At 39.2% G+C, this 27,393-nt stretch overlaps 1 protein-coding gene across 9 annotated transcripts in view; it reads right to left on the reverse strand.

Moving 5' to 3' along the window:
- USP34 (ubiquitin specific peptidase 34) overlaps window positions 1-27,393 on the reverse strand; it is a 105,863-nt gene that overhangs the window by 51,409 nt on the left and 27,061 nt on the right. For all 9 annotated transcript variants that reach the window (XM_027653922.1, XM_027653923.1, XM_027653916.1 and 6 more), the window contains exons 6-20: window positions 26,758-26,825; window positions 19,141-19,333; window positions 16,591-16,652; window positions 10,284-10,365; window positions 10,105-10,197; window positions 8,029-8,154; window positions 7,520-7,649; window positions 6,879-6,914; window positions 6,366-6,496; window positions 4,735-5,351; window positions 4,075-4,289; window positions 2,315-2,430; window positions 2,103-2,230; window positions 1,025-1,114; window positions 102-197 (exon numbers count right to left, since the gene is read on the reverse strand). In XM_027653922.1, coding sequence (XP_027509723.1) covers window positions 102-197; window positions 1,025-1,114; window positions 2,103-2,230; window positions 2,315-2,430; window positions 4,075-4,289; window positions 4,735-5,351; window positions 6,366-6,496; window positions 6,879-6,914; window positions 7,520-7,649; window positions 8,029-8,154; window positions 10,105-10,197; window positions 10,284-10,365; window positions 16,591-16,652; window positions 19,141-19,333; window positions 26,758-26,825 — 2,183 coding nt within the window. The remainder of the gene's footprint in view (window positions 1-101; window positions 198-1,024; window positions 1,115-2,102; window positions 2,231-2,314; window positions 2,431-4,074; window positions 4,290-4,734; window positions 5,352-6,365; window positions 6,497-6,878; window positions 6,915-7,519; window positions 7,650-8,028; window positions 8,155-10,104; window positions 10,198-10,283; window positions 10,366-16,590; window positions 16,653-19,140; window positions 19,334-26,757; window positions 26,826-27,393) is intronic.

A 27,393-nucleotide genomic window follows, 5' to 3' on the forward strand; every position in this document is an offset into this window, starting at 1 on the left:
GAGAAAGTATTTACTTATAAAAAGACATCAGAAGCAACAGAAGAAAGCAGAAATGTTTAAAAGCATAAAATATTAAACCCTCCAAGTCAGTCTGTACTCACAGTGCGTGTTTGTGCCGCCCTTCCCTCACCGCCTGAATGTAGTGTACCAAGTTATCAAAGAAAAGTTTCATCATATTCAGTTCCTTTTCTGCCCACCTGTGTCAATTTAAAGGGCAGAAAGAATTATGGTTTGCTTAAAACATCACAAGAGCCACAGAAAGCAGATAGTTATTATAGGAAAATGGCACACACATAAACCCAAAGTAAACACTTCGTTTTCCATCTACCACGAACTCAGGAGTATTTTCCAGTACAGTCCTCTCTTCTTCTCTGCAATCCATAAGGTTTCCTAATGTTGTTATTTTCAGGCATAGGACTGACAGAACACTCCCTTTTGAGACTATGAAAACTGTTCTAAAAGACCCTAATTGAGAAAAAGTCTAAGCCAAAACTCAGAACAGGGTGTGTATTTAAATGTCATGTCAAAAAGGCCAAGAAAAATTGCTGATAATCACTGTCATCTTTGCCAGAAGTTCCATCAGTCCATTCTCTACAGTTAGACCAGCCAGTTACAGCTTGTTCTAGTCAAGAATGCTGTACTATGTACCTTCAAATGTCAAAGGTTTTTCTTATAAACAAAATTTTTGATTCCTGAGAAGCATTTGAGACACACTCGGAACAGAATGATGGGACATCAAGTTATTAATACCTTTCACAATGTGTTACTGGTGGTTTTCTAGTACTTCCTGCAAGTCCTTTGGGATTTAAAGGCTGGGTTTCTTTTTTAAATATAAATCAGTCTCTAAATCAGTTACAACAGTAGTTGTACTATAAAGAAGTAAGTTGCATTATGAAGAAATCTGGGCCTCAGTGATGAGAAAAACCAGGCCAGACAGCAGTGAGGTGATAACCTCAGGTTAGCAATGTCTGGACCACACTGAAGGGACAAGTCTTGCAGTCCCCTCAATGCCATCACTACTTACATTGTGATCCAGTGGGTGTCGTAGCTGCTCCCAAATTGTTGAAAAGTACCAAAGAGCTTTGGAAGGAGACGAAGTGAAACTACTACTGATCTGAAGGAGAGAGAGAGAAATGATGACACTACGTGATTGTTACACAAGTGAAATAATCAACCAAAAAATTAGTTTGAGAAGTTCAGGTCTGAGGACCAAACAGGCTGGCCAAAAGGACTGTAAACTACAGAATCACTGACTGGCTTGGGCTGGAAGGGAACTTAAGGACCAGGCAGTTCCAAACCCCTGCCATGGGCAGGGATGCTTTCCACTAGACCACATTGCTCCAAGCCCCATCCAACCTTAACTTGGACACTTCCAAGGATGGGGCAGCCAGAGGTTCTCTGGGCAACCTGTGCCAGGGCCTCGCCACCCTCACAGGGAAGAATGTTTTTCTAATATCTAATCTAATCCTACTCTCTCAGTTGGAAGCCATTCCCCTTTGTTCTGTCACTCCAGGCCCTTGTATATAGTGTCTCTCCACCATTCTTGCAGGATTCATTCAGGTACTGGAAGGTCACAATCAGGTCACCCCAAAGCCTTCCCTTTTCCAAGCTCCCAATTTTCTCAGCCTTTCCTCCCAGCAGAGCTGCTCCATCCCTCTGATCCTCAGTGGCCTCCTCTGGACTCAATCCAACAGGGCCATCTCCTTCCCGTGTTTGTGAATCTACCAAGTAGTTTTTTGAATCTGAGCTACACGCATTGAAATTCTTCACATTGTAACACCTTGGACACAGAGCTGAAATCAGGATCTCAGTGTGCTTGGAACTCATCACACAAATACAGTTCTCAGCAACAGGTAACAAAATAACACTGCAGGCGATGCCCAGAAGGGAGAACAGACAAATGCAACAAGGTGAGAAACTCAGGACGCTCAAGGAATGGAAAAATGGAATATTAGAAACATTCATAACACACTTTGGGAACTACTTTTCTTCTGCTGCTTTTGTCTTCCTGTAAAGTGAAATAACCACAGAGCCAAATTGAATTTCTGATCTGTCACGAAAATAGGTACATGTAAAAGCAGATAATTTATGATTTAAGTTACCTGTTGTTTGCTAAATTTTCTAAGCAGCCTTCAATGAACCTCATTCGAATCTGTCTGTCAGTGAACCAGCAGACCAAGGAACAGAGCAGCTTCTCTGCTTCATTTATTAACCCTTCAGAGAGATGAATCTACAGCGAGGAGAAAGAAAGGCCAATGAATACTAGAGATTTATTTTCTTTAAAAAAAATGGGATTTTCTGGTATTGAACTTACTGCATCTTCATCCTGGACCAGATCCCATAAAAGGGTATTTCCTTTCTTACAAACATTATCCAGATTAATGTCAGTCACTGCATTGCTGTTATATTGATGTTTATGAACTGCTGGTCCTGCACAAAATAAAAAGAACGTTACTGAAGGAACCCTCTAAACTGAACATTATTCCCTAAGTGCCCATACAAACAACACACTTTATTTGTTAACTTGGCTATTTCAAAGTGCAGCAACGTTGTAATTGCAGCTTTTTCTCACATATGGGTTCTTAAAAGGCCATACAAAGAAGCCAACAGGGCAGTTAGGCCAGTATTTACACTGCATTTGGCTAATGGCAAAGTGCAATAAAACCAGCACTGAAGAACTGCGAATACAATTGCTTTTTAATTTAATTCCTACTGTAATTCAATTATTTTTTTAAGCCTTTCTGTAGTGCTGTGGTCCAAAGGGAGTGATCTGCACCACCGTCATGGTTGGAAAGCAAGAAATGAGCTCATTTCAGTAAATTCCCCTCATACTACATGACTTCCTCTATCTGAAAAACCTCCTCCTAAAAACCAGGAAAAACAAACACCCTTTTCATATATGCTGGATATCAAAAGGAAAAAATCAACCCCATTTTTATACATGGTGGATATCAAAGTGCAGGATTTTAGAAACTCATCAAGTTTTCATAAACACTGACAGATTTTTCACAGCTGGCACCATTCACTTCTCTACTATTTGATACTATTTTCAGGTAGCAAAGTCAAGTAGAAGATTTAGACTGTGCAGAGCACTGTGATTATTTGCACATGTAAAACAGGGGTGTCAAAAACAATCTGCACTGAAGGCCTGATGCTCAAACATAAGATGTGTGAGCATCAGTAAGATCAGGAATATCTGTGTAAAAAAATTGAAAAAATACACTGATTTACAGATTTACAAAGTTTTAGTAGTTTATTCAACTCTGCAGTGGAGAAAAACATCCAGAGTTTTAATGTCAGGTTGAAATTATCATTATAAGAGATCTCTTACTCAACTGTTTCAGGAAAATAAATAAATAGTATTGAGTTTAGTGTCTGCTGGACAACAGCAAACTTGGTTCTATCAGGCTGGTGAAGAGAAACATCAAACCTTCACCATTATGTTTAAAAAGAGGATAAAGAGAAAATAAAGCATATGAAAAAATGATATAATTCTCGAGAAGTGTTTTAGCAGCAGCTTAAATTGCACCCAGAAGTAAACTAGAAGATTTGGCAGTGTAGGATGAAATAACATAAAAAAGCCCTTTACAGCAAACTCCTGAAGATATCAAGTTATATTTTAACTCCTTTTCCCAGAATTATCTTCTCTAGAGCCCATTATGGTTAATTCATTTATGGGTTAATTTATGATGACAAATGTACTGAGCCACAGTAAAATCCACCAACCAGAACAACAAGTGAGGAGAGGAAAATAAAATAAAATCTTGCATTTCAGCACCCCCTTTCTTTATAGTTTAATAACTTATTAAAAGAAACATTTACTAGGTTCTTAGCTGTTTTAACATTAGAAGCTGCAGTAGAAATTGGGGAGGGGAGATTTTAAAAGATAAACACAGCTAAAACACAGCTAAATATACAAAAATTAATCTCTTGGAGATTAAGTTCTCAGCAGTCATCACGGTTTTTTTGGACAAATACAGACAAATGGTTAAAATAATTTGATTATTTTAATTATAGGAGACTAATTCAAAGTTATAAAACAATGTTTTCCAGTTTTCCTTTGATGATTCTTACCTTGACTAAGATGTTCATGATAGATGGAGGCCAGGTTAGGGAGGTGCTGCTGAAGATGAGATGTGAGCTCAGCGTGTGAATTAATCTGTACAAGCTCTTCCTCACAGCCAGACTCTTCCCCATCAAAATCTGCCATATTTTTCTCGGATTTTGCACTGACTTGAGAGCTACTACAGCTGACATCATCTGCACTGAGCATATCATCAACCATATGCCTGGAAAAGAAGGATATCAGAAGGGACAATATCAAGGAGGAAGTTGTTTATAGCCAACTACGACTGAGGAGACATCTCCCTCAAGCTAAAGTCAGAATGAATCATCTGTTTGAACAGCAGATCTTCACAGAAAAATTCAGAAAAAACATTATAGACAAACTGAAGGCTTCACTAGCCTGATTGTTTGAATGTTAACTAAATACAGCATTTACAACGATTTTAACATTTTTTAAATGTTGTCTTATTTATTCCATACTGAAACTTCACAGAAAGCTTTCATCAGATGTGACCAAGTCAGATTACTGCAGTAAGTAAGACAGAATTATCTTGAGCTCCAGCAAAATGCCCATACAAAATTTCAGCCCAGATGGGATATTTTGCTACCACTTCAATTTCTGGAGTTCAATTTAACATAAGGAATCAGAAGAAACGCCGAGCTCCCTACCCATCATGGTGGTGGTGGTGGTGGTGATGGTGGTGGTGGTGCTGGGGCCCGATGAACTGCCGACAGTTGAACAACTCGTTTCCAATGGTTTCCCCCAGGAAGTCCCCTGTGTGAGTGATACAGGAGTCCTGAGAGCCTTGGGAGATGTGAGTGGTGCTCATTTCCCCCGCCATGTCGTGCTCTGCATCCTCAGTGTGGGAACAGGCGTCCAGCATCCGGATCCGATTGTCCACGGGCGGCACCGTGTCCGCGTTGAACACGTGCTCCTTCCCCGCCCCGTTGTTGGCTCCGCTCCTCTCCGCTGACCCCTGCGCGTCTCCCAGACAAATGCCCGCCTGGGATTCCAGTTTCCTGCTCCGCAGATCCGCGCTCCTGCTGCTTTTCTGGGCGTTGTGACTCCGCTCTTCCTCCTCTTCGTCCTCCTCCTCTTTGAGGGCCTCGATATCCGCGATGTCCTCGGACTGCACCTCGCTCCCGGGGCTCCCGGCGGACTGGCTGGCGTGGCTGGAGTTGGCCTCGTTGCTGGAGCCGTCGCTGTGGCCACTGCTGCTGCCAGGCCCACTGCTGCCATCCTCCCCACTGTTGGCTGTCTCATCAGAGCTCCCTTGCATGGATTCCTGGAATTATTTTAGATTTTTTGTTTTTTAAAGATTGGTGGAAAAACAAACCACCACTGGAAATACATAGAATCATAGAATCAGCTGGGTTGGAAGGGACCTCTGAGATCATCAAGTCCAACCCTTGATCCAACCCCACTGTGGTTACTAGACCATGGCACTAAGTGCCACAGCCGGTCTTATCTTAAAAACCTCCAGGGACGGAGAATCCACCATTTCCCTGGGCAGCCCATTCCAATGGCTGATTACCCTCCCTGTAAAGAAATTCTTTCTAATATCTAACCTAAACCTGCCCTGGCACAGCTTAAGGCCAAGCCCTCTTGTCTTGCTGAGAGTTGCCTGGGAAAAGAGACCAACCCCCACCTGGCTACAACCTCCTGTCAGGGAGTTGGAGAGAGTGAGGAGGTCTCCCCTGAGCCTCCTCTTCTCCAGGCTGAACAGCCCCAGCTCCCTCAGCCTCTCCTCATAGGACTTGTGCTTCAGTCCCTTCACCAGCCTTGTTGCCCTCCTCTGGACCTGCTTCAGCCCCTCAATATCCTTCCTGAACTGAGGGGCCCAGAGCTGGACACAGCACTCGAGGTGTGGCCTCATCAACTCTTGAGTACAGGGGAAGAATCACTTCCTTGGACCTGCTGGCCACGCTGTTCCTGAACACAACGAACATCATTCTGACACCGTTCTTCCTTTATGAGGAAATGTGTCAAATCTACAAGTTTTCATTTGTTCTTTCTCACTTTGGCTGCTAATAACAAAATGCTCTGAGCAAGATTCAGATTTAATAACTTGTTTTTTGCATTACCTGACTCATAACAGGGGATCTGTGCAGGCTTTGCACATTCACAGAGTCACAGTGTGACAGAGAAACAGCGTCCTGCAATCCCTCACTAAGGGATTATTCCAACTGAAATACAATTTAAATGCAGGAATACCTTTGTCTGAGGTAAAAAATCATTTCCATAGCTAACAACAGGCAGCTCAGCACCCAAATTCCCAGGCTAGGATTCCCACTGTCACCTCAGTATCCGAAAGCCGCTGCTGGACATGTTTTGTTCTGTTAATGAGCTGCTCCTCCATCTCGATGTCGCTGCCTCCACTCTGGTGGGTGTCACTGTTGTCACTGCTCTGAGGGCTTGCTGCCGGTGACCCTGGTTCAAAACCACATTTCCCAGTTACCTTGTGATGGATATCAACTGGAATGTAACAGCACTCCCTAAATCTGCCTCAAAGGTTGAGCATTCTTCCAGAAAACAGGGATATAACTCAAACAATCCATGTACCTAAACACTAAAAATTTGTTGTAGGACATGGAGTATTTTAATACAAAGTTTGATTACTGATGTCTCTTCTTGCCAATATATAAAAGTTATACAAATTTCCTACATTCTACATGAAATATAATTTTCATTTGACTTTTCATAAAAGCAGAACTTCCAATTTTTACTAGTTGTTCTATTCAAATTAAACAGCTGTAGAAAAGCTTTATTGCATCAAAAGAATCAAACTGTGTACTTTTAAAACTATACTTACAAGGTGAAGGGGCTGCTCTTCTGAGCTCCTCTTCTTCTGAAGGGAAAAAAAGCAGGATGGAAAAACAAGTGACTAAAAACCTTTTTGTCAGCACATAGTTGTCCATGATTCATAAAAATCAGCAGCAGGAAAAGAGAGGGAAACTACTGTAAAGTGGCTTCTCAGTTCCTTCAGTAATGACAGTGTGGAAATACACAGCCAAGTAAAAAATAACCAAACCAGAAATAGCAGGTAATATCAAAAACTAGGAAAAAAGGAGATGAGCTTTTGTAAGATCATATGTGGCTAGTTACAGATGTGCAGTGGAACAACAATAGTTAACTGATGAGTTATGAACCATCTTCTGCATTAAGGAAAAAGAAAAATACTACTTCAGAAGAAAATACTGCTTTTAAAAGAAAAATAGCTACTTTAGCAATACAACCAGAAGGGATCTGAAATAGAAAGCTTTCCAAGTGCACTCACCAAGTTTTAATGCTTTCATCTATATCCTCCATTTTTGCTTGAAAAATATGTCAGCATGACCCTTTTAAAAACATCCTTAAAGGAAAAAAGTTCTATACCTGCTTTTTGTCCAAAGTCAACAAGGAGCCTACGGAAATTCACAATTGAATTCCCAGATCTGCTGGAAAACCACGAACCTTTTTTGTTTCCCATGGGCAGGTTGGTGCTCAGTAAAGATGCAAAGGAGCTTTGTTTTGACAGCTGAGCCTTGGCTGCCAGGGCGTTATTCCACAGGGCTTTGATCAGCATGGATGCCAAATACAAGGTCTGGAAACAAAACCAGGGAACAGTGTCATTAACCAGGAGGGGTTTGGGATACAAAGATCCATGTTTAATCTTTCTATACAGTAAAATAAACCCGTCAAAATAAACAAATGAACACAACACGATGTTGTGTGAAACACTTTTGAACTGCAGACAGAAGTGAAAATCTTCCACCAGTGCTCGTGGAATGTTCAAAAAAATCTCTAAAAATCATAATTCCAAAGCCAGAAAAGGCTGGAAAAAACATGACAACTTTACTCATATAGTTTCTGCATCAGTGAATATTCCCTTTCCTGCATTTCTTCAGGGAGGCAAATCCATAATGGTTGTTTAACGTAATTGCTTTTTTTAATGACAGTGATTTTGGTGGCCTTGCCTTTACCTGTTCAGTGTGGGCACTGGGATGAAGCGTTGAGACAAGGTTCAGGAGGTGTCTAAGTGGGACAGGGTCCAAGTTTTTGATCAAAGAAGGAAACAGGTCGTGGATGTAACGACTGCAGTGCTTCAGCTACAAGGTACAAACAGGAACAGCAAAACAAACACACAAAAAAAATCAAATATTGGCAGAAGTGTAGCAATTAAACACCTTTGCACAAGTTCTCAGGAAGTATTAATGCAAAAAATTCCAAACTCCATCAGGTTTGCAATCTGGACTAAGCTAATTTTGACCCTGCAAAGTTTAGAGAAATCAAATGTAACAGCATCTTAAGTCTAAGAATTTTGGTGAAAAGAAGAACTGGAAGTTTATTTTGGATTTAACTTAAAAACAACTTAAACACAACTTCTAAAATATGAAGTTTATATGCTAAATCCTGAGGGAAAATAGTATTTGCAATTACCTTATTAGGGGTGGTAAATATAGATAAGGCATTAGAGGCCAATGTGACACTCAAGAGAACAGACTGTGTGAACTGTGTGAGGATTATAAATAATTCTTTTGTCTTTCCAGTGGATGTCACAAAATATGACAATGTGTTTAGCCAGCTCCTCCATTTACATATTAAAGTGACACTGCTCCTACATGTTTCCTCTTTGGTTAAATGCTGCTTTTTAGAGTCACTTAGAAGGGGATTTTTTTTAATGTTTGTATTCAAAAAAGAAAATAAGGGTTACAAGAAGCTTCTAGAAGGAATTCTTAATGTTGGTTACCACATAGGCACCTCAAAAGGGTTTTTTTAGAAATTATTCTTTTTGTTTTGCTCCTTCCTGGCATTAAAAATATCCATGTCAGCAATTTATGGGGTGCTGGGCATCTTTCACAGCATTCAAACTAGAGTGAAATCATTGGGGGTTCTACACAAGGATGCATTTGAACACCTTGAGGTAAGTGTTTCAACTGAGGAAGATAAATCTTTGTCCAAAAGTTAGTCTAAAAAGTGGAAAATACACCTTTAAGGTCTTCTATTCTTTAAGTCTAGAGGTGTCTGCCTTCTAAACAACATTAGAGGGTTAAACTTTGACAGGAAGTAATCAGGGTACATTTAATTTTGAAATCAAAGATATAATTTGAAAACATCAGTCTGGCAAAATGTGGAGTGCAAAAGAATTATTGAATTTACGTAATTATATTATTCTTTAAGTAGTATCAAATCTATTAAAAATTCAGAGGTCTAACCCAGTGTGAAAACATCAGGGAAGGTAATATACTGCTTTAAAAGTGTAAGTGAAATAAGTAATTATTAATTACTCTGATACAAAGGATTGTTGGAGCCTATTAGAGCAAGTGCTGAGCATTTATTAACATTCCACCTGCATGTTCTAATAATGACTGTGGACTACAGAGGGTTCACAATGTGTGCACGGTAGCATTTGATTGAAAGAAATTACAAAGAAATATTGAACACATAAAAAACCCTCTTCAAATTCTGACTCGTACAAAAGTACATTCAAAAAAAATCAAAATGTCTGTTGTATTCAAATCCCCTCAATAAAAAATGTCACAACCTAAAATAAAAAGCATGGCAACCCCTGAAAAGCAGCACACAAATAAATCTTTCTGAAGGCAAAAAGCCTGGCAGAGTTTCCAGGTTTAGCAAGAAAAAAATAAAATTTCAGTGCCTTCTGTAGATTTGAACAGCAGCACAGCTGTAAACTTCACTGCCACAATTTTCACCTGATTGTTCCCACCAGGAGTAACAGAAATGGAAGCTCCAAGACACAGGAGAAAGGCAATTTAACACTGTAGTAAAAAATATTACAACTGCCCTACAATCTTCACCCCCATTCTTGATGAAAACACCGTGTCCTTGCTAAACAACTTCATTTTTTTTCCTTGTACAAAAGTAGCCAAGGTGAATTCTTGCCTCTAATAAATAACCCAGTAACTGTGGTAGTTACCTAACTCGAAATTTTGGTCAGCAAAACACTGAGAGAGCCAAGAAAAAGCAAAAAACTCGACTTTAAGAATGTAAAATAAAATCAACTTGTCATTTTCTATTTTTTTTAAGTTTATACATACCTGTGCTGCAGCCCAAATACAGTCTATATGTTGAGTACTAAGTCTGCCTTCAGCTGCAAGAAAATTCAGAATCACTTGGCACTGTTTGATGATCTGCAAAGTGAGAACATATTGAAGATTTACTGGAACAAGAAGTGGCTCCTCCACGTTTCAACTCAAAACAGTAATTTAATACAAACCTCAATATGTAAATTTGGTCCAAAAATGTGCTCAACTACATTGTTGCTGATCAGCCAGTCTGCAAGTTCTTTTGCAATGGACCTAGAGATGAAAAAGGAGTAGGAAACATGGAAAATTATCTGTCTGGAATAAATATTTACACTGTGCTCTTCCCTGGCACAGCACGACCTGCAAGTCAATCTCTGCAGTGGGAGTGAGTGCACAAACCCCTTTCTGAACACAAACCATGTTCAATGGTCATTTTTCCAAGTAGGAAGCAAATTATTTCAGCATTTATTTCTTTAGTTGGAAGACTGTAATGCCAAATATTAACATTTCCCACTCGCCCCTCTGGATCGTCAGCAACAACTTTATTAATTTTATTAGTTAATATTCAACCACCTGCAACCACTTCCAAAGACCTCACAGGTAAGATTTGACTCTGCTAATCCAAGTTTACCACAAAATTCCAGAACCACTGAAATGCAGCTGAAGTGGGAGTGACAGAAATGATTTTTTAATGCAAACCATTTAGATAATTTTTAGACTCTCTTACATTAACAGCAACTCACATAGCTTTAAAAAAAACCCTCTGATTTACATGGTCATACTTACACACAGGTACTTCAAAATTCTCATTTTGCTTCATCCATAACAACAGGGAATTTTCCCCACCACCAATCCCTAAGCAAATATTGGAAGTGGACAAGGAACTGAGTTTTCCAAAACAAAAGCTGAACTTCCAGAAAGGACTGCCCTGTCTGCAAACTGGTGCATAAGCTCCTTTTTATTCCTTCTTTTCAAGCAAACGTTTGTTTACCCAGATTTTGGCACCAGAAACAATTAAAGGACATCACAGTATTTAAAGCTCAGCCCTTGGTGGGAATGGCCCTGGAATAACAGGGCTCTGTTCCACAGGGAGTAGGGGATGGGAGGGAGGAGGTGTCCTACAGGACTTTGGGAAGAGTAATTTTTACTACTGCAATCTGTGTCACATTTATGGTCACTATTAAAATCCAGGATTGCCAATCTCTATCAGCCACATGAAGAAAATAAGACTCCTGAGGTAAAACGAGATTGCCTTTGTGGATTTTCCAAACAGGATTCACTCTTCAGGGGCAATTGTTTTGAATTGGCTGATCCCTCTGGATGAACTCAAGGAGCAAGGCTCCTGTTGCTCCACACCCTTTTCTATTCTAATTCCAGGACATTGGGAATCAAATATTCTTTTATTGTTCAAAAAAGATCATGTCCTCTGGCTATTTAAGTAATAACTGGCTTGCAAGGATAACAATTTGCCAACAGTATCACTTGTTCTCCCACTGTGGATATGCCCAAAGAGGGATGAAAAAACAAGCTGGATCTGTTCCATGAATCCAAGATCTACTTAAACTTCCCTGAGCCTCACTTCAAACCCAAACCAAACCCAAAAGGTGCCCACCCCAAACCAAACTTTGGAGCATCACAGACTCACCCAGGGTTTGGATTTCTGTCTAACAAAACCTGAGTAGGATTATATCCAGTCATCTTCTACAGTGAGTTCCTTCACCTTTTTTAAAATTACTATGACAGTTCTCTGTCTCTAATCCACAACATTTTTCTTCTGCAAAGTAATGGATAACTCTCCTGAAGGAATGCCTTTTTTAATGGATGTATTCTCAGCAGTAAAAAAAAGTCTTCACCCTACTGGGGAGCTCCACTGTGGTAAAACTGCATCTCAGATTTCAGTGGGGAAACATTCATTTGATATGGATTTGTTGAGGAGGGCCAAAAAAACAAGAGGATCCTTGTAAAAGGCAGAATGAAGCCTTTGTGTTTCCCAGAGGGAATTGCTCCTCCCAGAAAGTTTGGCTGAGGGCACACCAGTCACCACCTTTTCAAATCACTAGGTAAGTACCAGCACTAAGTATTTTGAGAATATATTTGCAATAGCAGATTCAAGGATTCACCAAAAAAGGCTGATTTCAGTGCAAATGGAGGATGTCTGACCTACTTCCCAAACACTTCCACTTCAGGAAAGGCTTTCCTGAGAAATTTTTCCTCTTTCATATCGAAGGGAACAGTGAGAGTGAAATTTATGCATTATGATCAAAGTGTAGATGTGCTTTTCCCTCTCACATGAAAGGAGCACTACAAGGAATGGCTTTACAAATTAGATATCAAATCATACAGACCTTAGCAGTAAGAAAATTCACCCTGGGAGTAACATGGATTAGCTGTTTTTCACGGATTTAATAACTGGATAGCAAGAGGAAAAGTCATCTAAAGAACCTGATACTCTCTGTGGGTCTGTGTTGTGGTGAGGGAGGAAGAGAAGAGAATGCAAAGTTAAATGTAGCAGCTACTCTGGTTTAATTGTCTCTGAATCTCTAAATCTACACAACACTTGCTCAATTTCTCCCTAGATTTTTTAATGTAAATGCATTGGTAATTCAGTCAAAAATAACTGTTTTACTTCCAAGAAATGCAATTCAAGCACTTTTGACATTAGTTTCCTCAGGCATTCCATGAGATTGCAAGGAAGAGAGTGGGAGCTGTGCAGTTTGTGATCTAACTTGATGTTTGGGAGCTGCACTTACAAAAGGCAAGTACTAGAGCTTGGATTTTGTTCATTATTATAAATAAAATTATCCATAAGGAAACCACAGTTTATACATTTTCCTGGTAGCTCAAAGAATGCCTCTCTTGAAGAGGACTGGGTTAAAGTCCCCAAAAACACTTTAATCTAAGGCTGTGGTGCAATACTTGGGAGCCACATGATGACCCAGATCCAGGAACAAATCCCACAGCAAAGAAACCCTCCCCAAAGAAAACCTTATTTGTTCAACCAGCCAATTCCCAAGGCAATTCCCCACGAAGCTCAGGGCTGGATGAAGCACAGCAGCAATTCCACAACCTCACTGAAAACCAGAATGTAAACCCTTCAAAGATGGAGCAACAAAACTGGCAGCTTGCAAAGGAGGGACACCAACATTTCTGGACAAAAAAATCACTGAAAGAGCATCTACAACACAACAACAGAAGCCCTGATCTCAACCAGTCAGGATGAGAAGTGCAAAGAGGATACAGAAAGCACCTTCCCAACACACAGCAAGCACGTGGGTTTGTGTCTGAGCCCACATTTTCCTATTGGATGCTCTGCAGGCTCCAAAACCCCCACTCTGACATCATCTGGAATATTTAGTAAACTACTGTGTGGGCCATGAGAAAGAAACATTAGTAAGCTGAGAGGGGAAAAAAAAAATCACTGTAATTTTTTTCAGAGCAAATCTGAAAAGATCCCTGATATGTGGAACAGAGAGAGGGAAGAGGTGTTTAAATGATGCTGCCATAACTCAGCTGGTGAGCTTAGACAAAAATTGAGAAAGCAAGAGTTAACACAAGGTAAGAAACCGCAGTGAAGGGGAAAAGCAACACAGAACTTGCAGCTGAGTATCTCAATAAATAAGGAAAGAGAGGAAAAGAAAGGAGAAGAAATAGTCCAGATCTTTCTGTTCACAGGTGGAAGGAATGTTGGACACCTGAAATTTCTCTGTAGGAAGCTCTTTAAGTGGGGGTTATCAAGTTTTTTAAATGAGGTGGGAAGTCACCTCAACCCGAAAACTGAAACCCAAACATTTGGTTTCCTGCCAAGTGAGGAGCAAAACAAAATATCCCTTTACAGGTGGTATTTCCAGAAGTTGCCAGCGTCCTCATTAAGGAAAAAACAACACTTTTTCCTCTTGTGGTCCAAATGGCACAAAAAAAAAATACATCTTTCACTTCCTGAAAGGCACCATCACGAACATCAGCAAAACAGCTTCAGGAATCACTTATTAAAAGACCTGAAGACTCTTCTGTTCAGTCTTGTTATTTTTAACCTCAACAGATTTCACATCTTCAAATTGCAGACTTTGGTTCTACCTTAAGAGCCAGGAACAGCTAAATTGAAAGGACATCCCTGAGGGATATTGTGAAGTCGCTGAGAACTGCCCACATCTGGACCGTACGGATCCTCAGACACCACAAACCCTCAGCCCCGGAGAAGACAGGCAGGGAAATGAAATCTAAAAAGACACACAAATACCTAGAGGTAGGAAACAAGACTGAGCTTTCTGCTGCTTTCAAGTGCCATTTGTGAAATTCTACGTTTTCCCAGACAGAAGATGCTTTATCTTGTCTTACCACGGAAAAAATTTGCGACGATGCACGAAAGGTGGGAAGCTACTGCTGCAAAATAGCTGCTCAAAAATCCTGATGATAATTCCAACCAACAGGAAAGAGCTGGACTAACTGCAAGCTTTTTCTTGTTTGTTTTTTTTTTTTAAAGATACCTCCCGCAAACCCACCTTATCAAGATACAGAAGGAGAAATCCCAATGGTTGACAGTTCCAAACGCGTCTGGAAAAGTCAAAACATACAATGGGGATGGACCAGACATAATGCAAAACATCTTCCTTTGGTAAATCTGCAGAGGCTGAAAAGGTACAAAATAAATCTTAAGACTTCCTTTCTCCACTAAGGCAAGAAAACAGGAATGAAAAGCTTTCCTTTCGCTGCTCATTCAGTCACTGCCAACTCCCTGAGTGCCTTTTCATCCAAAAATTTCTCATGAGCAGAGTCTGGAATGAGAGGGAAGCTTTGTACTGAACAAACTGGAAAAGTGAGACGTTTTCCCCATCCTCCTGCACTGGTCTTTTCTGATTCTTTGGCTGGAAGACATCAGTGATTCCAAAAGGTATGAGAAGAAGAGCAGCAGAACACCTGATACTGATTTATAACCCACTTCTCAGGTAAAACCCCAGAACTACTGGAATCCTGATTTTTTTTAAAAAAAAATTACACACTACAAAAGTGGAAAAGAAGGTTTTCTGTTCCTGCTGCATTCCTTTCACATGACAGGCTGTTTACAGATGCCCTTGCCAAGAAAAGTAATATCCCAAAGGAGAATTTGACAATTTCCTTCAGCTTTAAAATAACTCTGATGTTCCTGCATCACTACATCTGCTCTTCCAGCAGGGGAATTTAAGCACCCTTCTCTTTTTCCACGTTGGTAACTTTTCTTTTTCTTTTTTTACATTTGCCACAGAAACTCAAACAGGTTTTTTATTAGGTTTAAGTGGTGGAATAACTTCTTGTTGATGCTACTGGTTAAAATGTATTTCAGCAGATAAATTAACAGAGGAAGAGATTTTGGAGATTTTCCACATGAGGGAAGGAGAGAACTGGAGAAACCTGAGGTTTGTCAGTCCCAGTGTAACAACATACCAGGAACTGGCAGTGCAATATTCCAACATCCCAGTCAGCTGAGCCACCTCACATCCCCAACACAGTATTTACTATTTATTTTAGATTATTCCCAAGGTAATTTCACATCCTGATGGAAGCAAAACGGCCCTGGATTCTGGTTCTTTATGTTTCAAATACCGACCTAATTACCACTGATTTCACTTCAAATATTCAAGTTGTTATTTGCAATCTACATTATTGTGGTGGTGACTTCAGTGAGATTTCAACATTCAAATAAAGCCATCTATAATAAAACTACCCAGACAAAATCAAGCACTGCTGCTGTGACACATTAATGTTCAAAAGATAGTGGAGAGTGTGTGTCTGTGGCCCCCAAGATAAACACAAAGAATGTATCCCCCCCTCAAGAGAAATGTCAAAAGTGTATCAGGAGTAAAATCCTAGAATTTACACCCTCTGCCTGCTATTTCACAAGAACAGTTATTTCAACTACTGAAATGCATATTTTGGTTTGAATTCCAGACAGTTCTAACAGTAAGTTTAGAGTCACCACAAAAATTAATACATTTCCTCACTGGAATACAATCCCACAGGGGAATCTTCTCAAAGGTTTATGGAAGTTCCCTTTAAAAGTGTTCAATTCTACAAATTAGGACTTGGAAGAAGAAAACAGTAGTATTGCCTCACAAACTCCACAGAAAACTAATCACAATTTTGGGAGCCAGTGATGGCAAGACAAGCCTCAGTTAAATATCTAATCCAGGGAAATGAGAAGACGGCAAAAATTATATGAATTGGATATGAATTAGCTGGTTCTTATTTATACATCAAGTGCATATAATGCCCCATTCCAAGTATTTATTATTTCAGTATCTACATTTTTCTGAAGTTCACCTTGATTCTGCATTTTAATACAGCAAAGAAATCCAGAAACACTGAGAAATATTTTTAATTTACCATTTAAAGCCATTTCTTAACCCCCTGATCAGAATATTTCTAATTATCACCACTCCCCACTGTGTATGATCCCTAACAACAAGACAGAAGAATTGCAATCATATAACACACTTCAATATTCAGAATAAGGTTCCTACTTACGTTTCTGTGTCTGAAACTAATGACTCATTATTACACACATCATTGAAGGTATGAAGTTGGTTCTACAGTTAGAAAAAGGAAGAAAAAAAATTACAATTTTATCTAAGCATTTGGTGAGCTATGTTTTGTTATATTTCAAAACAGCAAACGAATTTTTGTAGTACTTTAAATGTTTTTAAATAAGTTGCTTCGACAAAAATGTGAACAAGGAGAGATTTTCTTTTTTCAAGCAATTAAATGATGTTACAAACCCCCACCCACTGCAGAAATCAAGCAGGTGTGTGTAGCAGTCACTTTGCACAGGTTTTCCTGAGAAATCAAACACACTCTGGAAACTGAGGTTTTAGGATGAGCCTCACAATTGCTGTAACATTTACTACAACAACAAACATTTCATTATCAGTGTTGAAAGTGTTAAACTGGAGAATGAAAGCCATATATTTTTATATGAAATGCAGCTTTCAAAGGTGTCTGAACAGATAAGGTAAAAAAAACCCAAAAAAGCCTGTTAAAGTTTCACATCTCTTTTCCATTTCTTTTCCTCGGCATCAACTTTCCAGACACAGAGATGGCTCAGTATCCAATTCTTCCCATGTACATGTTATCTTTAAAAATATTTAAAATTATATAAGAAAACTTATTTGGCATCTGGTTTTCAAAAAAAAAATTAAAGGCACAGTGATGTGATTTTTGGAAATTCAAATTAAACTTGTGGCATAACTTTGTCAAAATATTTAGTCCTTTCCTGAAATGACCCTGGTACTGTCACTCAGGTGAATTTGCTGATCTTCTGAAGCCTTTACACAAATATTTATTCCTCTCTAATCTCAACGATTTTTGTGGGAAAAAAAATGTTTTGAAGAAATAAATTTGAAAATGTGCATTGAAATTAATGAGACATCAGAGCCTGATTACACAATTATTAACATACTAGTTATCAAGACTTACAAATGAAGCATATTTAGGAGTGGAAAATCATAAAAAGAACTTCATGAGGAAATTATGTTAGAGGAAACTAAGAAGGGAAGAATAAACATGCCCTGTGCAGGTTTTGCACTGAATTTGTTCAGAAAAGCCTGACAGTGTTGAATTTGCACTTACACCAAAGCACAGAACCCAACAAAAAGGGGTTGGAAAAGTGAGAAAGGGCAGATCAGTTCTAGGGGTTCATTTTCACAGACTTGGGCACATCTGTAACTGGAAGGAGAACAAAGAATTCTATTTGTGAGGGGAAAGTAGGGAGACAACGGGGTATTTTGGAGCTGAACCACCTCAACAGATGACTGGAAGATGAAATGAAAGAGAAACAAGGTAACAACAAAAATAAAACTTCCTATGATTTGAATGAGAAAGAAGAATAAATTGCCTCAGTGTTCCAGAGCAGTTTTAGACACTATTCACATTAAAAAAAAAGTTATTAGCATCCAATATTCCGTTTTTACAAGCTGAAAACTATTTGCCTTAGTCTAAAAATACTGTAAAATTTTGCTTTTGGTAATATGTGTCTGTTATTAAAATCTTTCACTTTTACAGTAATATTTATCAATCATAACAGGTGAAAACATATAATTCCTTAAAATCTCATAATTTCACACTCCCCTAAATGAACAACGTGCCTGAAAAAATAACCCAAGTAATGCATCCTTATTTTCAGACTTTCTTTTGGCAAGGATACACAAAAAGACATGCACTGGTAGTTAACAAGGAGAATCATAAAAAACCAAAGGAAACTACTTTTAGAAATTGAAATCTAATGTAATTGCAACTATGCAAACATTGGAAATTTATTTTAAACCCAATCAGACTGAGTGGATGGAGCTCACAGACTTTTCTTTAGAACTTAGTAGAAGTCACATACCTGTGTAAATTGAATATTTATTTTGGTTAAAGCCCAGCAATAATATGATTGGAAGTACTTACAGGTTACTTTAAATTGCCATTGATTAAAACAATTGCCAAGTACTTTTATCTATAAATACAGTGAGGAGCAAAATGTCTTGCTTGGTGTGACCTGGAGCATTTCCATGGGAAAGGGAAAAATGGGGGGGTGGAGTTGGTTTTAATTTTTTTTTCTATTTTCTATATTTACCTCTTCAACTCAGTCTTCTGCTAATTAATGCAGAGAGAACCAGACTAAACAGAGAGGAAAATGAGGTATGGACAACACAAAGCAGCAGTTAATTGCAGGAGAATCAAACCACTGCCAAGGTAAAAGCAGAAACGTGTTGAAAGCCTTTCTAAACACCGGATTTTGCCACCTCCAGGGGCTTCACTCCAACACAGCTGGCCCAAAACAGGGTTATAAGGGTTTTGTTTAGCATGTCAATTGTTCAGGTAATGTGATCCAGCTCCATATGGTGCAGGACACAGCCATCCCTTGGATTTGGCTCTCAGTGATCCCAACATTCACCAAATATTCGCTATAATTTCCTGCTTGGAAGAGCATTCTGCTGTTTTCACACATTCAAAAAACCCTGTAACCCCTAAAACCCAACCAGAAACATTTTTTTTTTCCTCTAAATACTATTTATATTTTTAAAAAGTCCTTACTGTTATTTGACTCAGCCCAGCCAATCTCATTGTTAGAGTTGGAGACATGAAGTATTTAAAGGCAAGATCGAGACTTTCTTTATCGAAACACAAGGCTGTGTCCAAGGGTTCTTTCACTGTGCTCCACATGAGATCTGCCATGTTCCTGGCTGCACTCTGCCGTAGCTCCTGGTCTGACAGTTTACATAAATACCTGGAATAAATCACAAATGGAATTAAAAAAAAACCAAAACAAAAAACCCAAACAAACAAACAAAACAAAACAAAACAAAAAAAACCCCCCAAAAACCTCCCAAAAAACCCCCAAACAAACAACAAACAAACAAAAAACCAAACCAAAACACAAACCAAAAAAAACCACAAAAAAATAAAAACAAAAAAAGGGGTATGATTCAAACTAGAACATTCCTGGAACACCATCTCGATTGTAGTAAAGACATTATTTCCAATAGCTCTAAAAGTACTATGCCTTAAAATACTATTCTAAAAGTTGGCAACAATTCAGGAAAACACCAAGGGCAAAGGTAATTATGCAGAAAATTTTTAAAAGTCAATAAATTGCTGAAGAATTTTAAACAGGTAAGTTTGTCCCTACTGCAACCACCTCAGATGAGGGGTCACCTCATCGTGCACAATGAGCTGAAGGGAGGCATAAGAAATAATCATTTATAAAACCTAAATATAAAATCATATAAATATATATATATAAGTATATAATATATAAATCATTACATATAGCATTAAATATAAATATATAAATAATTTAAATATATAAATAATTTCTAGAACCCAGTGTGACATGAGTCTTACCTAAGCAACTACAAAACTGAGACACAGAAAATCTCCACTGAGATACCTGTGAAACACTGACACAGTTGAGAATTTCTCCTAAACTGAATGTGTAAGACAAAAATATCTAAAACCAAGCTTTCCTGAGCTTGTCTGGATGCCACCAAGGATGGCACAGGGAAAGGTACATGCAGACAATGTTAGCATAATTAATTTTTTCTGCTGTACTTCAGTGTTTTGAAGTCGCAGCTACATCCAAACTAGATTTAACTACACAGAAACCCGTTAAAAATCCATTTGTTTGACAGCCCAAGCCTGGATCTGTCCTTGGAGAACAGCCAAAGAGAAGCATGAATCTTTTAAAAAAACACAAGAGATATTAAACTACACTTAACTGGATTTATGCACCATTCCTTTGCATTTACATCATATAAACACCGGTAATTTTTTTTTTTTTTAAAGTAAAACTACAGGCCCTGATTCTTATTTAGATTAAGGTTCTTTTTCACAGCTCTTGTGTAGAGGTCTTAAAATAAACACACTTAAATGATACTTAACACTGTCAAACAGAGAAAAGAGACTGCAAACAATCCCAGAGTGGAGATGGATGACAGGGATCACAGATAAGTAATGGCAGGACAAAAAAAAGACCATTCCAGGCCAAGGCAACCAGATCCTTCACTGGGATTAGTTGGGAAATCAGATTCCTGGCAAGAAAATGCTGCTTCTGTGCAATGATCTGTAACCAGAAGCCAAGTAGGAAGGAGAAGGGAACACTCCTGGGAAAAAGTTCAGCAGCAAAGCGGCCCCAGTGACCTGCCTTTAACCTGCAGACAGGTGAGAGCAGCTCCACTGAGGGGGAAAAGCACCAGAGACACGGTCTGTGGGTGCTCTGTCAGCAGCAAATAGCCATGGTTGAGTCCCAGACACCACCCAGAGAAAAAGGAACATCCTCTGCACCTCCTTCAAACCTCAGCTGGCTCAAAAAGGAACCAAAATATTTAGGGTTTGTTTTATGGGAGAGAGACTGAATGAAAAAATAAGAGGCCATAATTAGGCTCCCAGGCCCGGTCACAAAAAGCAGGTGCAAGGATTGCTCAGAGCTGGTGGGATTTAGGAGTCATCATCCCCTGGAAGTGTTCAAAAATGTGCAGATGTGGCACTCTGGGATGTAGTTTAGTTGCCACAGAGCAGTGCTGGGTTAATGGTTGGACTTGATGATCTTAGAGATGTTCTTCATTCTTAATTCTGTGATTCTCTAATGATCAGCAAGTTTTATTATCTTCCCATCTTTATATGCAAACTGCCATCAGTCCTGGTCCCCAGAGCTTTTCCATGTCCATAATGCACATCAGGGCAGATTCAACAGTTTCAGGAAGGATTTCTAAAGATCCCAAAGATGTCCAAACACATTATATGAATTTCCTAATTTTAAGAAGGCCAGAGAAAGGTGCTTTTATGCACTGGACACACCTCCATATACAGAAGCAAGGGGGCTTTGGGTGCTTCACTAAATTTCTGTAACACAAAATCTTCCTCACACTACAAAAGTTTGATGAAGAAACTACAGTAATCCAGTTTATGAAACAAAACATTTCTTATTTTAATGCCACATTATCAGTCTAAATCTGGTTTTTTTATAAAATTCACACTACATCCACATTTTTAATCTGAATCAGACTAGTGTCATATTTTTTTATTATAATATCGAGTGTTTTAAAAAAATTGCACTTTATAATGAATTAAACTACTTCTAGATGCATTTTCACAGCTACAGAACCCTAAAGAAAGCTCCAGAGAACAGAGCATGTTTTACTTGCTACCACAGAGCCCAGGTTTTTAACACAACTGGCTTGTTCCAACCAAGCACAGTAAAAACAGTTGATTTCAAACTTATTTTAGAAGTGTAACTGCAGCTACACTACAGAATATACTGGCACTACTACACTGGTCATAAATCAAACAGGATCATATCTTTACTACCAGGATTAAAACCATGGAAATCTGCAGAGTAGGCCAAGCCTCCTTTTTTTACTGTGGAAAGGCAGAGTGGGCTGAATCCATCTGGCCCAGTAAACTGGCTCTATGTTATGTTTTTATCAGTGTAATATTATTATTATTGAGCAAAAAGAACTCTTTAGCTGGCACTGGCAATGAACACCCTTTTTTCCTTCTCCTGACTGTGAATGTGCTGTGTTGCCTCAGTAAGAACAGGGATCCTGGAGCAAGGCAAAAAAGGTCTGTTTAACCCAAAATAGCCACTCCAAAAGCAGATTAAAGATTTATCCCATCTATAAAATAATGGATGAATCCATCTTCTCCTGTGAATTCATTCCTCTCTTTCTATTTATACCTCTGGCTTTCTCATTAACCTGTGCCAGTCCGTTTGACAATTACATTTGCATGGAAAACAAACTCCTTTCACTTCTTCAATCTGACAACTGCATGGCACATTCTCCATTTCTTTAAAAAACCTGTGAATTACCATTCCCTACTTATTGTCTTCGTATCAGCCATAAATGATACGAATCTCCCTGTCAAAAAAAAACAACAAAACAACCACCCTAGACAATGTCTCTTCTCTTATCAATGTAAATTTTTTGTCTCCTCCCTTCCTTGTCACCCTTCCCACCACCGAGGTGGTTCTGGTATTATCTCTGAGATGGAACTGTATATAAACCAGATAAATGGGAATGTGTGACTGACTCATGTAATGGCTTAATAATAGCTTCCATTCTGCCCTTCATTATTTTTTTAATTCCTGCATTTTTATCTTTTTTGATCCTGATGAGCATTAAGGCTTAAAGGAATAACAGATGAATGAGATGCCAGGACCTGTGGAATCTGCTTCATCTAAAATTTTTGCCTGATTGAGACTTTAAGAATAAAACATACCTCTTTTTATACATATACATAAAGGATACTCCACTTACATACAGGACCTGTCCTGCCAGCCTGGCATACTTAAAATAATCAATTAATATCTCTTATCTACATTTAAACAACACACATACATACATATTAATTATTTTAAAAATCAGTTTTAGCCTACTGAAACTATTTCAATGTGGGCACAAAGAGGGTTCAGTTTTAATCAACAGTTTTAAACATGCAGCTCCATGTTAATGTAAGGTTTACAATAACATCTTATGCTTCAGGACTTCAGCTATTCAGCTGTGAAATCATCTTTTTTCCCTTAATATGACTCCTTGGGACCACAGCTGCTAAAGGGCATCTAAGCAGAATGAGTCAGGACTCCTCTGTGATGGGAAGAATTCACTCAAAGGTCTGGGTTTTGTCTTCTGACTTGTCTATTCTTTGTACCTACCCCTTAAATTCTCAGAGTTTTTGGAGGAGGTCAATATATTTTGTGATTAAAACCTTCAAGGCTCACAGACAAGAGCTCTTCATGACATGCAGTAGCAAGGAGTGGTCCTGGGCACTCCCTTAAAAGCCAAATTCTTGAGGAGAATATTTTTAGGGAACTCTTAAGGAGAACATTTTTAAGCAGAAGAGCAATTTGAATTCTTCCAGCTGCATTTTCTCTGTGGGTCAACAGTTGTGTGGAGCTCCCACTCCCTGCAGGTGCCAGGGCTGTGTGTGCCCCGTGCCACGGGAGCCGCTGGCTCCTGCAACCTCCTCTCAGCGTGCTCCTGTTTATCCCAAACTGGGCCAGACACAGGAATCCTTCACAAAAAAAATCTCTCCAGATCCATGTGGAAGCAGGAGACAGGGAGAAGAAAGAAGGGGAGGGGAGCAGGAGGGGTTAGAACCGGTCAGAGCTCTCAGATTTTACCAGAGGAATGCAAAACAGGGGATGCCAAAGCTGTGATGTCAAAGCTGTGATGTCAGAGCAAGAAGGATTTTAGGCTTTTTCCTTATTATCCAGCACTTTTTGGTGCTTTACAGAGGCATCTACAGTACCAGACATACAACTTTATCTCTTACTTCTCATCAAACTGGGCTTCATTGCTGGTTGTCTTCTTTCTAAGGGACAGAACTATCTGTGGCATTTTCAAGCATTTTTCCCCCTGAAAAAACAGTGTCCTCCAAACACTGCTGTTTGGAACCTCTGCTCTCTTGAGATATTCAATGTCTGAGCAATGCAAAGCCTCTCCCATCCCTGGTTTTAAGGTGGAAGACAGGTGGAACTAATGTCTTTTTTCACAGAGAGGCATCATCACCAACTTGCCCTCATTTATAATTGCAGTAAGTCAGGACTTACTGTCTTGAGCCACTTTTCTGAGGCTCTTCTTTCTTTATGAGGATTTTGCAGTTTGAAAGGCAGAATTCTGAGGTATTAGGATCAGTAAAAGCTTCTTTCTGAGGAGGTTAAAATCACTTTGCTTCCTTATTGAAAGGTGTAATTTTCAATTCATGTCCTTTATTTCTTTCCTAAACTGCATAAAGACACAGCCCCTTTTCTGAGGCAAGATGTGAGTACCAGTGCTTCATTCCCCAGGCAGAAAATAACATTTATTAGCCTTTTTCTGGTAGCAGCAATGACAGGGTTGTGTCCATGATCTTTGCAAATTCCAGCAGTGGTTTCCTCTACACAAATACATGTTTTGCTGTTCCCTTCATCCACTTCTGGTAGAAATAACCACAGGGCAGGGACAGAAAGGGTACCCTCAGCTGAGAAAAGATGCTGCTAAGATGCCACTCAGGTGATTTCTCTTCTCTCTGCTGCCAAAATGCAGTTCTTGCAAGGAATCTCCACGAGCAGCAACTAGAACTGAGTCAATCAGAGCCCCCAGAGCTCATTGCACATCAAAACCCCCCCAAAGACCCCTGAGTTTGTAGAGCAGCAGAAGCTCTGCAGGATCCCTTTCAAAGGGGTTGTGCTGCTGTGCCCAGCACTGGGTTGGCTTTTTTTTTTTTTTTTAGCTCTTTCCTAAAGTAAAAAGCAGATGGAGACCCAGAGACCCAAGCTGCTCAGACAAGATCTGGGAGCTCTGACAGCCACGTGGGGTGAGCTGCATCCACCAGGAAAAGTCATCTTTTTCCCAAAGGCATCTGTGTTCACTTCTGCCCCACATAAAGGTGCAGCACTGGAGGTTATTTTTGTTCTGTGGCCTCCAAAGCTTCGTGTCCTGCTCTGGAAGTGAACCTCCACAAAAAGATTGGGATTTCGTAACGTTGAGAAATCCCAGATCCCCTCAGGATTCAGCTGGGAAAAACAACAACTGGGACAACACCCCCTTCCTGTTCTAAACTGTGTTTTCCAGAGATGTAACCTGCATTAATATTCCTGTTGTGATTGACAGGAATGTGTTGTAAACTCTGTGAACAGACACCGAGGGCATTATTTATGGCAAGAAGCTGCTGACAAATCACATTTCATATCAAATGCAAATACTCCAATGGGTAAAGGGGAAAACATGAGGAGAACCCAAGAAAAAAACTCTTCCATTCATTCTGGTGACCCCAATTACACCCACAGTTATAAAACAGAAAATGTTTTAAGAATTACAGGATAACAAGCAAGGATTACCAGGAAAAACTACAGGATGTGTCTCATTCAAGTAAGTTTCTTCTTATCAGCCTAATTCTAATTGTTGATCCTTAATTGCTGATGCTCTTTTTAATTTCCATATATTCCAAGAAGACAGGCAAGGCTCATGACCAAATTCCCAGGTACACACAGAGTCATTAAATGGAATATGTACAAGACAAGAACTCGAAGATCCTCTGCCTGCCCTCCCTAAGCTGCTTCCTGATTAATAATTACCTTTAAAAGATTTCAAAGATAACACATCAGCAATTAAAGGAGTGCACATGGCTGGAGTGTAACTCCAGAGTGATGGGTTTTAATAAAAGATCAAAATACTCTTCTCTGTGCTGGGATCATTTTGGTAGAGACAACGTCACAGCAAGACAGACTGGCAGACAAGCCAGCACTTAAATTTTTACAGTCAAAATGCATCGAGAACATTTTAAAACATGAAATGTAATTCTCAGCCTAATTGTTCTGTGAACTTATTTGTTGCCAATACCTTTATTTTTGTTGAGTGTTGTTTTATACTGGAATAGTTAAGACAATATGATGTGTAAAGGCACATTTCTCCTATGACCGGTATAAGCACATTCCTAATATTACAGTTACAGGAATTTCAGAGCCTTGGAGGAGCTGTGGGCCTATGGAAGAGCAGGAAAATCTTATGTTGGGCCACTGGAAGGTGAATTAGCTGTGACCACACCCCTGCACCTCCAGGCAGATACACACACAGATAGTTCCATCAGCAGCTCGCTGACATGTTTCTATTGTCCTGAGAAACCCAAGGAAAACAAACTGCTTGTATAATTAAATATCTCTCCAAGTACTTTAATTTGAAAGTGTTTTTCATGACAGGCAGCTCTAAAGAAAATCTTTAGGACTGGATATATTTAGATGCATAAAAGTGTGAGCAGACTTTTGCTCACACTTCAGCTCCTGCCAGCTGGAAATGTAGAACATCAGAATGGGAATGAAGCAGTGTTAGAACTCAGGAGCTGGAACTGCTCCTCCACTTCCACCACCTCACAGTAAATTTTATGTTCAGTTTGATGAGGATATCACACTGAGATTGTGTCACAACTGAGCCTGATACAACCTGTCAGAATGTCACACTCAAAATGGGATTAATTAATGAGATTGATCTGATTGATGTGAAATCAGAGGGATGGAAAGAGCTGCCCAAACAAACTCCAAACATGACTTTAACCCTCCTGGTTGAAATGGTACAGTCAGAGCCACAACCTGTCCAGTTAAAAGTCTATCAGCTGCCATTAGAAATAATTGCAATGTCCAAAAGTCCCACCAGAGAAATTCTTCAAATAAAAATTTACCTGATAACATAAGTCCTAAAGGGTATAATGTGCTGCATGACAGCAGGGATGTGTAGCCATATTCTGATCTATAATGGAAAAATAGAAAGAGAGAAAAACTCCATTAATGACATTTAAAGAGAATGGTAAAAAAAAAAAGAAATATTGCTGGTACATTTGCATGTGCAACCCCACTTTAAAAAAAGGCTTTCTTGGTGTTTTTCATTCAACTTCAACCTCTTAATTTCCTCATTTTCAAAATGGGAGCTGCATCTTTCCTGCTTGTCAGCTGGAAAATATACACTTTGTATAAATAGTACCCTACTGCTCAGGTGCCTCTTTTTTTTTTTCTGTAGTTTCTTCAGTAGGAAAAAACTGCTACTCAGCCCTGTGGGGTTTCTTTTTTTCTTTTCAAGTCCACAAGAATATTATTCCATTCTTTCTGTTCCTTGCAAATCACTCCTAAATCAAGTAACATTGTTTGACTTGTGGTGGTTTTGCTTCTTAGGGCTTATGTATCCTATAAAGTAATGTTTTACAAGCACAGGTTTTTCACCACCACGTTTGCATTTCTCCTATTTGCAATTCTCCCTTTTACCACCTTTGGAAAGAAAATGCAGGAAGAAAATATATGCAGAGAAAAAAAAACCACCCTGA

The sequence above is a fragment of the Corapipo altera genome, unplaced genomic scaffold, assembly GCF_003945725.1.
Source record: "Corapipo altera isolate COAL_440 unplaced genomic scaffold, ASM394572v1 70, whole genome shotgun sequence".
Taxonomy (NCBI): Eukaryota; Metazoa; Chordata; class Aves; order Passeriformes; family Pipridae; genus Corapipo; species Corapipo altera.